Source organism: Pollicipes pollicipes, unplaced genomic scaffold, assembly GCF_011947565.3.
Source record: "Pollicipes pollicipes isolate AB1234 unplaced genomic scaffold, Ppol_2.1 Scaffold_1600;HRSCAF=1878_pilon_pilon_pilon, whole genome shotgun sequence".
Taxonomy (NCBI): Eukaryota; Metazoa; Arthropoda; class Thecostraca; order Pollicipedomorpha; family Pollicipedidae; genus Pollicipes; species Pollicipes pollicipes.
Window position 1 is genome coordinate 13,642,415 of NW_023595962.1, and position 13,239 is coordinate 13,655,653.

At 54.6% G+C, this 13,239-nt stretch overlaps 1 protein-coding gene across 6 annotated transcripts in view; it reads left to right on the plus strand.

Moving 5' to 3' along the window:
* The window catches only part of LOC119091511 (myosin heavy chain, muscle), a 39,527-nt gene that overhangs the window by 11,512 nt on the left and 14,776 nt on the right, over positions 1–13,239 (plus strand). For 2 of the 6 annotated variants that reach the window (XM_037214358.1, XM_037214344.1), the window contains exons 7-12: positions 1,154–1,333; positions 1,747–1,903; positions 2,473–2,525; positions 6,596–6,683; positions 8,495–8,612; positions 9,750–9,867. In XM_037214358.1, coding sequence (XP_037070253.1) covers positions 1,154–1,333; positions 1,747–1,903; positions 2,473–2,525; positions 6,596–6,683; positions 8,495–8,612; positions 9,750–9,867 — 714 coding nt within the window. Of the gene's footprint in view, positions 1–188; positions 360–1,153; positions 1,334–1,746; positions 1,904–2,472; positions 2,526–6,595; positions 6,684–8,494; positions 8,613–9,749; positions 9,868–11,466; positions 11,585–12,382; positions 12,501–13,239 lie in introns of all 6 variants that reach the window. The other 4 variants (XM_037214349.1, XM_037214323.1, XM_037214328.1 and 1 more) reach the window with 3 other exon arrangements.

Below are 13,239 nucleotides of genomic sequence, written 5' to 3' on the forward strand. Positions count from 1 at the left end.
TTTGTACCACGTGTGCACCCGTTCCCTGGCCCGGAAGCCGCACAGAACTGCGGTCCGCCTGCCCAGCTGCCCGGATGATCACGGCATGCGATCTGGTCCGTCCCGAGTGCCCCCACTCTTGAAACGAAGTCAAGAGGCGACCCGCCCTCGCCCGGCGTGTGCACTAACACCCCAGATCCTTCCCGCAGCTCAACAACTTTGAACAGCTGTGCATCAACTACACCAACGAGAAGCTTCAGCAGTTCTTCAACCACCACATGTTCGTGCTGGAGCAGGAGGAGTACCAGCGCGAGGGTCTTCAATGGACCTTCATCGACTTCGGCCTCGACCTGCAAGCTTGTATTGACCTGATCGAGCGGGTACTGTCTCAGGCTGAGCGCAGGCGAACAGTCTCTGACATGATGCTGCGCCAGCTTACGCGCTGCGCGGCTACACGTGCTGCGGTATAAGCGCAGCCCGACGCGATGTCAAGGATCGTACTCAGCTCGGCCAGGCTTCGGGTGGCTACGCGAGGATGTTCGCTTCTTGGCTAAGCTGATTCCATCGCACATCATTGGTTCGGGCTTCGCTGAGTCCGAAGCTTCTTTCCTCGGGAGAGTCGGGGGAGCTTTGAGAACCCCATCCACTGCACGATTCTCGGTTACGCCTGGTAGCAACTAGACTAACGCTTTCTGTCTACCAGCCTGCATGTCCCGCCGAAAAGTTCATTAAACTAAGCCATGGAGCGTTGGCACTACGCCGGCGTTCTAAATCTTCGCATCTAAATGGACTGGATTGCCTCGATGGCTGGACGTTTCGTGCTTCTCGGTAATTGGCTAAAATCATGGTGTAGCTTGCGACCTTTGAAATATTTTGCATTCACAACCCTAAACACATTAGTGGTGCATATTTGAACGCAAGGTAAGCCTTCTGTTCCGCAAGCTAGCTCGTATACACGTCAAACAGGACAACCTCTGCGTCGGTTGAGAAAACCAAGAGATGTTAAACGTTAGCGTACTACGATGCCCATCATCGCAAAATCTCTTGAGGGAGACATGCCTTGATTTTGCGTGCGTCGTTGTGAGCCAACCATGCCTGCGCATCGGCGCTTCCGGCGGTGACGATGCCACGCGGCGGAGATCCGCGTCCACACTTCTGTCACCGCTTCCCGCAGCCGATGGGAGTGCTCTCGCTGCTCGAGGAAGAGAGCATGTTCCCCAAGGCCACCGACAAGACGTTCGAGGAGAAGCTGAAGAACAACCACCTGGGCAAGTCGTCCTGCTTCATCAAGCCCAGGCCCCCCAAGCAGGGCCAGGCGGAGGCCCACTTCGCCATCGTCCATTATGCCGGCACGGTCAGTCCGCAGGGCTGCTCCCCGCCGGGTGTGGGGAGCTGTCTGTCGGTCTGCTCAGCCTGCATGCCTGGGATGGGGACTGACATGACGGAACCACTGTTGGGACTCACTTATCAACCACAGACCCGCTGACCGCGGTCTTCAACCGCAACGGTTGTGCGCGCGGAAGGGGAGCTTTGGGGCGGTGCTGGGAGCAAGTGAGACTCGGCTGTTGACTTTTCTTTCTGGTTAAAAACATGACATCAAACTTGGGAGCGGGCTTTGATGTTTTGTTACATGTACGGTCTCTTGTACTATTTTGACCTCGACTGTCGCGAGCAGCGGTTTTGCCTGGGTTGACCCGCCCTGAGCCGACTTCTCACAAACTATGTCGTGGACATGTCACCAAGCTGAACTTCTCCAACTCACGATAGGTGGCGTACAACCTGATCGGCTGGCTGGAGAAGAACAAGGACCCGCTGAACGACACCGTGGTGGACCAGTTCAAGAAGGGTGCCAACGCGCTGGCCGTGGCCATCTTCGCCGACCATCCGGGACAGTCGGGCGGCAAGGACGAGAGCGGCGGCAAGGGTGAGCAATCGCCCTTATAGATGACAACGTGAGCCCGCGGAGGGATGATTACGGTCGGGCTTTAAGGTTCACCGAGAGATGGCAGTGCGTACGATTACATTTATACACTGGTGGAGGCTCGTACTGAAGCGCTTGGTTCATTACGCAGCGCAAACCATTTCCTTTTGGGTATGTTAACTGAAGACCACACACAATTTACGGCGGGAAGTGCCAAGCTTACTTCCATATACACGAGCAAGGCTTGAGTCCCTTTCTCTCTCTGCTTGTTTGTTTTTATTTACATTGTCACTTCTACGCTGAAGGCGTTACAAGAGCGATAAGCATAACACCGCAATCACTGCAGCCATGTTCCGATCGACACAACTAGCTACCGTAAATCCTAACGCTAGATGAACAGCTCTAATCGCAGCAACCATCTGGAATAAGATGACAATCGTGATCTTCCGATCTGGACGTACCCTCCAGAAACAGACCCACCTAGGGGAGGGGGGACAGGTCACCAAGAGAGGACCGGCCCAGTCTCGTGGTCAGTGGTCGGCTCGGGATGTCTGACCTCGCTTTGCCCCCAGGCGCCAAGCGCACCAAGGGCTCTGCCTTCCAGACCGTCTCCGCCATGTACCGGGTAAATATCGGACCTGTGTCACTCTTGACGCTCCGAGGCAAAACGCGGGCCAACCCTGAAGGCGGTCACGAAACATCGAACGACGAGCTGTTCGTCGGTCTCTTGGCGAAATCGGACCAAAGCCGTGTGGGAGTAGCTCGAAAAGTGCTCACGTCAGTGGACGCCGCTGTTGCAAGCTGGCGGAAGCTTCCTAGCTCGAGAGAACTTCTGGCTATATTTAAAGTGAGAGAAAAGCTGAGCTGGCGAAGTCTCTTCCGCCTTCAGGGCACGCATCGCTGCCTCGGGGTGTGCCGTCAGTGGAGGAGCCTATCGGAGTCAGCCAAGGGCGATGCGCTTATCGCATATCGCTTATCGGTAATCGATATCGGTAATCGATATCTGTAATCGATATCTGTAATCGATATCGGTAATCGATATCGGTAATCGATATAGGTAATCGATATGAATGCGATGGCCTGAACATCGCCATTAGCAATCGCCCGAGGCTCGCCCGCAGACTCCTGCACTGACGCGCGTGTCCGTTGTACCCGCACGGAGGGAACGAGGGCCGCGTGTGACGTCACGCCATTCCGGAGGCGGTGTGACGTCACACGCGGGCGCCGCTCCCGCTCCGTCGCACGCGATCCGCCAGTGACGTGTGCGGTGCTGCTCTGTTCAAGGTCGCAAGAAGGGCGGCGGTTTCGCCACCGTGTCCTCGGCGTACAGGGTAGGCTGCAGCTGCCTGCGGTATCCGCCTGGTGTCTGTTTGAGTCTTGTGCACCCACCCGAGTACAAAGCGCCTGCACCGACAGGATCTTCACCCGCCCCCCCCCCCCCCCCCCCCCCACTCCCTCCACTCGTCTGCGCGCGTATTCTGCACACAGTGCACCCTAATCGTCTTCGAATGCGGCCTGAATGCAGAGACTTGCGTTGCACGGCGACGGCACAGCTCCGCTGAGGATCATCCGGGCTTAAAATGGAGTTTGTTTGCCCCTACGGCTCGTATTTGGCAGCAACGCTTAGGATTTGGCACATCAATATGCACAGTCAAAAAAATGTGGGAATAACGCGTTAACTGGTGCCGTTTAACGGCATCGCACTCAAAATGAAGCCACTGTGTGGCTGAGTGATTGCTTCCACCTCCTTACCCTTTTGACCCCAGCGGTAGCTGTGCCGATACATCAACAGGATACAAACATCCAACCCCCGCCACCTCCACCCCCCCCCCCCGGCCCCTCCCACCCCTTGAACGGACATGTTTGAATGCTACCGTTGTGCCCTGCACCCAACATGCGACTGGCGTTGTCGGCCTGCCATTGGACGCTACCCTCGGCCTCACCTCAAGCTAAAAAAAAGTTAAGCCGCTTCGTGCCCAGGTCAAACGTTACTCAATGGAAAGCTTATGGCGCTGTGCCGCTGCTAGACAAGCTTGAAGAAATGTCACATGCACCCACTGTGCACACGATCTCCTCGAGCCGAACGCCGATCACAAACGTGCAAGGCAGAAAGTTTTCAGCGACCCGCGGCACGTGAAGGCTGGCGGCTGAGCTCTTTCAATGATTGAGGTGCGGCCGAGGAAAGCGAATGGAATGTGGAATGTTGAAGAATGCTGCGGCAAAAGCACTGCTGTCTGCTGCTGTGCTGTGCACGCTGTACACAGCAGATTTTTGCTGTCTTCTGTCGTGGCCGATGCACGTCCATCGATGCACGCCCTATTTATCTGTGAGCCGTTCATGCATGTCGTCTCATCAGTCATCCTGAGAGGGCAAGCATCTATGGCATAATAATTCAACGCTTTTAGCGGAAGCAGCTTCTAAAAAGATTTAAAAGCGCAGCCGCTCTCACATTTTTGTGCCAGCCAGCATGCTTTTGGCTAGGCTAACAGGTTGTTCGGTGGTCTTTAAGCCACGAAATAGGATTCATGCGGATTACTGCTGTCGCTTTTGCCATTGCCTTGTCAAGTGATGTTGCCGCCGCTGTGAAGTCGGTGTAATCAGCAGCGGCCTGGCCAGGATTTGGCTCTCGGGGCAAAGATCAAACTGACCACTGAAAGTAAATCGATCGGCATTGAAAGCGACGAAACAATTTTTTAGCATTTTACGTGAACATTGAACGAAAAAATTGTAACGTAGAGCTATGTTTATGAAATTGAAGTAAAGATTGATTACGCACAACATACGCTGTCACAACAAAGAACATTGCCGAGCATAAGAAGACAAGTCCACCGCATGACTTGGCTTCATAGAGCAGTATCGAGACCTCGCCTTCCCTGGCCGCGCCACTGCTGACCTCCGAGCCTCGATGTCGCGCTGGTGGGAGCTGGGAGCTGACGTGCTCGTGAGCAGGAGCTTCAGCGCCACGGACCCCCCGCAGGAGACGGCGTCAGCGGCCTGACCAAGCTGGCCTGCTGACGATGTAGTTCCCACTGCGGACGGACGTCCTGGTAGGCGCAGACGTGACCTCTGTGACCCCCCCCCCCTCTCCGTCACCGCATGACCCTTCGTTCGTCACCCTCCTGCAGGCGAGCCTGGGAGTCTGACCTTGCACCCGTGCCGTCGTCACGCCGTCTCCACAGTCTTGTGCCGGAGGTCGTGACCTGTGACCCAGGGCGTGTGCATCCCAGTACCACGGCCGGCGAGCCGTGGAGGCCCGCACTGTGATCTGGCGTGATGTAGACCCACAGCACCGTGACCTGGCGTTGTATAGTCCCCGCCACCCAGCACGGCGCCTCCCCGTGCTGTGGACCCAGTAGACCCCGGCACGACATCTGGTCCGAGCACGTTCCCTCCCTCTCAGACATCGCTGTCATCAACATCTGTGTGGTCTCTGTAGCTCCCGCCTGGTTGATCCCCCCCCCCCCCCACCCCGTGGCCCAGCCGACCCAGCGTTTGCCGGTCGGCAGACCTTTCGGGGGGCTCGCTGACGGCACGGCCCCAGCGTCGGTCAGGCGTGAGCCTGTCACGTGATCCCAAAGCAGTAATCGCTCGCAGTGAGCGAACACGGCGTGCAGCGTCAGCGTGCCCTGGTTCCATGCTGGGAGTCCCGAATGCCCCCTTCCCCGAGCTCTGCAGCTCCCTCTCCCTCTCTCTTTTTTGCGCCGTGTCACATCCCGCGCCGGAACGTAGCTGGGGCTCGCCAATTCTGAAAAGCCTGCGTCGATCAAGTTCAAATTCGCGAACCAATTGACATAAAACAAGATAAGTTCGGCAACGCTCGGTGCAGACCTGCTCACCAAAGCGAAACTGAGCTCGTGGTTCAATATTTGCGACGTCTTCGGCGGGAAGGGCGAGCCGAGTGCCGGTGCGGGCTGCCGGCGGGGTGTAGATGGCAGCACTGACGCACTCCACTCCCTCCCTAGGAGCAGCTTAACAATCTGATGACCACCCTGCGCTCCACCCAGCCCCACTTCATTCGCTGTATCATTCCCAACGAGCTGAAAGCCGCTGGTAAGGCCCCACCTGCGACCCTTTGTGACCCGTCTGACCCCGTCGTGACCCGTGTGACCCCAGAGTAACCCTGTAGTATAACCAGGTGTGAACACCGTGCGCATGAACGTGGCTCCATAGCGCTGTCCGATGTGCATACTGCGTGCAGAGGATGTGACAAGTCGTGACGTCTGTTTGAGTTTAGTCTGTGACTGCACGCTGCCCGAAATGACCCACATACGACCCCATCACATACCTCGTGTAACCCTGCGTGTGACCCGAGGGTAGATGTAGCTGGTACTTGGTCGTGAAGTCTGGTCGTCCCCTCTGTGTTTGCCCCGGGCATGGAGACACGGCGACCGCTGGCATGCTGTCCGACCGGGTCAACGTCAACCGCCCACGACCACCTCCCCTTGAAGCGGAACACCCTGGTCCCTGTCCGTGGTGATGGCGGCTCCCGCCCACAGACCGGGCTTGGCCCATCGTGTTCGCATGCCTCTGTCCGGGAATGACCCCTAGTTCCAGCGGCATGTCGCAGCAGAGCGGACAGCGTTCTCCGGGTCCCCCGCACCCGTCTGCACCCCCAACTCTGCCCCGAGCGGCGGGCAGAGCGTAGGAGGCTGGTGCAGTCCCCCGTCCGCCCGCTGACCGTGCCTGTGGCGGCAGGAGCAACTTAACAACCTGATGGTGACGCTGCGGGCCACCCAGCCGCACTTCATCCGCTGCATCATCCCCAACGAGACCAAGTCGGCCGGTGAGCATGCGCCCGCGAGGCAGATCCACCAGGACACGGCCGACTGCGGCCTCCGAACACGGCCGACCACGGCCCCACCAGAACACGGCCATTAGGGCCTCCGAACACGGCCGACTGCGGCCCCACCAGAACACGGCCGCTAAGGCCTCCGAACACGGCCGACTACGGGCTCCGAACACGCCCTCTAGGCTGAGTTAAATTTGACCGCTCGGGCGCCGCCTGCTGGTGTCAGTTGTCATGGTACTGGGCTCTTTCAGTTAACTCCATGGTCGAATCGCCAGGCTCTTTCGTTTTCACGATGAATTTGCGCCGTTGCTAATGCTGGTAAAAACACATTTGCTTTTCTCCTCGCAGTGGTTGCCTGGAGTTTAATACAACCTCGCTTTCAAATGACTTTCACCATGCTTTCCCCACGGCAGCACCAGCAAAGAGCGAATTTTATCATCATGCCCGTGCTGTGAAATTTTCAGTGCTACGGTAATGGCCCTGCTAAATTATTTTTCGGGCTGTATGAACCGATTTCAAAGGGAAGGTTGCCACCTTGCGCTTCTGTCTTGGGTTCGCAACGCCAAAGTGCAGCGATCTGATGTACTCCTGTGGTACCTGGTGGTACTTGCTAGTGATACTTGTCTGCGATCATGGCCAACAGTTATCGTAAAGATAACATTGCAAAGATCAAGCTGAGAAGAAGGAAGACTGCAAATGAACTGGGAAGATTGACACTTGTCTTTGCTTATTCAAGTAAACATTAAGCTGTGATAAATTTTGGTTAATTCTTGTAGCTTAATTCACAGTTATGGGCTGAAAGTTCTTATTTTAAGTTAGCGATCTTTAATATGCCGGGAGGTGCTGGTTAAGCGACGTTGTAATGCTAAGGAACGATAACACTCATGGCTTATAATATCATACCGTCGATATAATCATACCCAACCGTACCGCATCTTGTCGTATACCGTATAACCGTACCAATGCCGCCAATATGAGCGTTATGTAGCATTTTCATGTCATTTAACCACATCTCCTGGTATACTGAAGATCATTAGCGTAACAAGAGAAATTTCAGCACATAATGCCGAGAAACCAAGGGATGAAAGCCTTCCTTTGCTATCTTAGGCAATATTTATCTTTGTTTAGACTTACACCTGAAATTGCTATGGCACAAGCATCAGTGGCGGTATTGCTAGCGTAGAAACAAGTAAAATGACTTTCAGGTAATTTATTAGCAAAATAATGACCGCATCCTATTGTAAGAATGAGGGCAATGCTTATTGCTTCCGAGGGCAAGAATTGACGAAGTCCACAGACGCCCAGGGGTCGCTGCGAGCCCCAAACTTCACCTGGAGCTCCTGGAGCACCGGTGTTCCAGTACAGCGCCAGTTGCTTCACCACGAATATGCCTGCAAGGGTCGTCTGATACTCTGCATATGTTTGTGATGTCTGGTTTGATATACCTGCATGCTGCATGTACAAGAGATATCAATATACCGCATAGGTACCCCATAATATACTTCAGAAGAAAAGGAGGCAATTGCATCGTTTATGCCTTCAAGTGACAACGTACTCAGCTTCATATTTATTGGGTCATTGTTGGTCTATCCTGGATTAATCTTCTATCCAAATGTTTATGTTAAAAACCATCGAAATGCATGACAATTCATACAACGGCATACCAATTGAGTTCTTGTAGATTGGGCATTGCCCGTGTCATTTGTTTGCGGTTCCTCGCACCGATGCTTTACATCTGGTGTGGAGAAGCCCCGGTCGATCAAGATCGGCTCGGGTGCTGACGGACGCGCGGTGTGCATCACCAGGCGTCATCGACTCCCACCTGGTGATGCATCAGCTCACCTGCAACGGCGTGCTGGAAGGCATCCGTATCTGTCGCAAGGGCTTCCCCAACCGCATGGTCTACGCCGACTTCAAGCACCGGTAGGTGTGGACCACACCGCTCGCCGTGTGGGATTTTTCGCGACCAGCGCCGACTACGAACTGCGACACACGTTTGGTGTCGCTGGGGGACTAGGTCTGGCTGGGGTATGCGATTCCACTGATAAAACTGCACTGAGTTGGTGGCATTTCGTGCTAGTGGTAGCACATTTGCTGTTTGAAACGGGGATGATTTATTTATGATCTAGGAAATATTTTGGGGGGTTTATGCATTTTCTAAATAGGTAACCAACAGTCGTTTGGGGTTTATGTGTTTTCTAGACAGGTAGCCAACAGGCTTGGTGGTTTACCTTAAGTACGTTATGATGTAGCTTTGTTTGAGCATGCTGTAGCTTCAGGTGAATATTTTTTATTGTGACATATTAACCAATTCGGCACGGGGCACAATCATTTTGGGTTACTATACCCATTTAACTTGATTCATTCGTGACTCTTAAATTATCATATGCGCATGCCCTGTTACGATTTTCTGTAAAAATTAACATGTCCCGATGTATTTGCTTTTCCCGTTCAGCTGCCGTACATTTGAGGTCTGTGCATGAGGTAGACAACCTCTTGACAGGAATCGTCTTGCTGTGTGTGTGTGTGTGTGTGCGAATGGACACTGCTGCAAAATGGTGTTCGAGGAATGTACCTTGTTTTCGTGGTTGGGCCAGTTTAGGTCCTGGGATCAGATGATTTACATGGTTTACATGATCACATGGCTCACACCGAGCGAGATAGATTTACACTGAGCGAGGATAGTTTTGCACCGAGTGGGATAGTATCACACCGAGTGAGGTAGTTTTTCACGGAGTGATATGGTTTTACACCGAGTAAGATTGTTCGGTGCCTCATGTGTGATCCTCTTTAATTGTTCTGTGATGCCCGCGGGCACTGGCTAGCTTCAACGACCGAAATGTGGCCCCCGCGCGTGATCGGTGACGTCACGTCGGTTCCGTATTGGTCCATAAGCTCTGGTCCCTAACACTCTGTGACTCCCCCCGCGATGTGGCCAGTGTCCCTCAGGATCCGCCCGGCCGTCGACGCTGCCGCCACGGAGTGTAACAGTGACTCTGACCCCATGTCTAAACCTTCGACGACCCCGTGCGTGACCTCCGTGACCCCTGTGCTCCCAAGCTACACGATCCTGGCGCCGAAACAGATGAAGGCGCTCAGTGATGACAAGGAGGCCACCGAAAAGTGCCTGGAGGTCATTGATCTGGAACACGAAAAGTACCGAATCGGTCACACCAAGGCACGTGCCGGGCTGACTCCCAGCTGGCGCCAGCGTCCAGCGGGAGTCGCCGGAATGGCATGCGCTGCGTGCAACCCACACCCCTGACAGACTCTGGTCCCCCAGCGGAGAGGCTGGCCCGTGTCCGTGCCAACCACCCGTACTCGCCGCTTCGACGATGGAAAACGGGCATGGCCGCTTTACTACCGGGCCATTTAAAGTCGTTATGTTAATCTGCCATTGCTCCTCCATTCCTCTGAAAAGGAAAAGTGACAGGGATATCATGCGTTTCCAAGTGTGGAGGGGCGTGTGTGTAGGTCGTTGGCACGGACACGGTACCAGCGCGTGCGGAGCCGAAACGATCGCACCGGCGTTGTCTGCCTCTCCTCCTGGACTCCTGTGGCACCTGCATCTTGCCATGAATTCGAGTGACCCTAGAGTGGCATATGTTGCACAGAGTTGAGTGGAAGTGCCCCTGCATCCGGATGTGAACAAGAATGACCCCTGCATCTGAATGCGCCCCAGAGTGTCCCTGCATCTTGCCCTGAGCCCGGTCGAACCCTGGGTGATCCCTGTGATACACCCTGTTCGAGAGTGACCTCTGTGTTTGACGTTGACTGCACTGAGCCCTGCATCTGGAGACACCCGAGCGGATGACTGCAACTCCGCCCTCCCCACCACCGTCTAGAGCGTGACCCCCCTCCCCCTGCCTGCCTCAGCTGCCCCCCACCCCAACCCCACCACAACCCACCCCTTGATAAGACTGGTTTACCCCTGTATGGCATGCAGCAGGCCGGGGAACGGCTCATGCGAGGTGTAGTTTGCTTTCCTCCCCGCCCTCCCGCTTTTGGGGGACGCAGCTGTCATCCACATCATTCACGCACTGATCGGGTGCCCTCCGATGCCTATAGCTACACCATCTTGTGCACGAAGAAGGTCAAGGGCAAAGAGGACAAGGAGGCAGCCGAAATCATCCTGGAAGAGATAGACCTGAACAGGGAGCTTTTTAGATTCGGTCACACCAAGGCATGTTTGCTTCAGTCTGTCCCGTCACAGTCCGTGCGCGAACACACGTTTGCACTCTCACGGACAACCGCAGAAGCGATCACCGCTTGGCCAGATCTGGACGTGGTTTCTCTGTGTTGATCTGCCCGGTAGTAGGTTATTTGTCATAGAGAGTGGTTTGGGTGTTCTCGTGACGTCTGTCCGTCCGTCTGTCGAGTCCTCCCCGAGACGGAGAGACACCTAAATAGAAACGTAGGCTCCGCAAACTGGAGACGTTGGACGAATTATGCATCTAACGAGTATGACGTTTAATGATCTGACGATCCGATTGCTAGTGACCCGGTGGGTTTTCTTCCCCTCCCAGCATGCCCACGTTGTGCCAGTCCCAATCAGGACAAACTCCTGGATGACAGCATCACAGACCTGGCAGCGCCTGCAATCTGGCAACATACCAAATCTGGCAACCGCCAGATCTGGAAGCAGACCTGCCGCCTCCGCATCTGCCTGACTTTGTGTGTGTATGCGTTTTGGCACCAGCTGCGACCTGTGGTGCCAGCTGGGATCCAACTCCACGCCCTCAAACACCACGTTAACACAGCACCCCGTTTCGCATAGCTACCGCATTCTGGACCCGAAGAGAGTGACTGACAAGACGGACCCTCGTCAGTCTGCCGAGTTCATTATGACCGACCTGCCCCAGTTCGAGAACCTTTATAGATTTGGTCACACCAAGGTAGATGACGGCCAAGTGGCTGTACCTCTCGCTGCGTGTGCGTTCCATCCGCTTGTCATTAATCGGGCCCGGGCTGGAGCGGGAGGACACGGCGCATGCGCATGTCGGGAATGACGGAACACCGACTTGAAGCAGGCCGCTGCTGTCATGACCACAGCCTCTCAGTTTCAACTTCCCGCGTGGTCTGATCTGCAATACCATGGGTCTCTCCGCTGCACATGCAGATACTTCCAGCACTTCTACCCCCCCCCCCCCCCTCCCCCCACTCCACTGCACGCCCCATTTACTTCTCGTTGTACCATCCCCTGAAGGATCGTGCCACTAACTTTTGACACATCGGGACAAGTGCGGGGGCATGTGTCTGCATGTGCCCCACCCCAGTGTTACAGCTGCACGTGTGTCTACACAATGTCCAAACGACAGGACACTGCTCCGTGCCCCCCCCCCCCCGCCGCTCAACCAGCATGCGTCCGGCAGCAGTCACGTTTCCGGACGAAATATCGCCCGCATGGTCTCCCCCGCATCAAAAAAGCACTTGTCTGCATCCGAGACTGTGTGTTTGTGTGTGGTCGAGGCACAGCATGTCCAGCCATCACCGGTATGTCCGGCTGTTAGCATCTGGCATCATCTGGCAAACCTGGCAACAGCCGTGCCGACGGTGGCCTGGCTGGCAACACCTGGCATTATCTGGCAAACCTGGCAACAGCCGTGCTGACGGTGGCCTGACTGGCAACACCCGAAGCTGTCCCGCCCCCGCACAGAGTCCCGCATGGCCCTGACATGATCGGTCATCCCTAGCTACCGCATTCTGTTCGTCGACGGTATCCCTGACAAAATGGACCCGCGCGAGGCGACAGAGAAAGTCATGAACAGCCTGCCGCAGTTTGAGGACCTGTATAGATTTGGACTCACCAAGGTATCGCCGTCGCGGAGACTTCTGCCGATGGCCTGCCGCAGCTTTACGGAATCAGTGCTGAAAGCTTGTGCTTATAAAAAGTGCGCAGAGCTGATTTTTGGGCATTTCACGCATGGAGACCTTGCTTGATCGCGATCAATTGTTGTCGGCAGCTGCAGCAAGCTTGGCTAAATCAATGCGTTGTAATTCAGAAGTGGTCCTCGAAATACCAAAGAAACAAGAGGTTGAGAAGCTTGCGAAAGCAACCACACTAATGCTCCTTTCAAGACCTGAACAATAATCCAGTACAATGATGTGGTTCTTGTTTTATGTTACGCTTTGTCGCCAGCTGATGCCGCTTGCCACCCGAATTGTTGCGTCTTTCTTGACCTTGGATTTCATGGGCGCTTAACCTCTCTAGCCTAGCTTTTGCCTGGAATGACAGAACGAATCGTGTCAGAGGAGCCGTAAAACGTTGTAAACAGCAATTCATCTGAAATTTGTTAGAACTGCAACAAAAATGGCGTATCTACAAGCCTTAATCAGAATCATTTAAGAACTTTAGCACGCACAAAAATGGCATCCAATAAGCAATTGCACCCAGTGCCGCACCTTGTTTTCCGCTGTCTACTAACACCACAACAACGCAACACCACAGGCTCGTGGTAAGTGTTTCAAAGCCATTCACCAAGACGTACTTCATGTATTTGTCATTCACTTGTAATGCCAGTAATTGCTTTGTTCCTTGGCTTCCCCACAT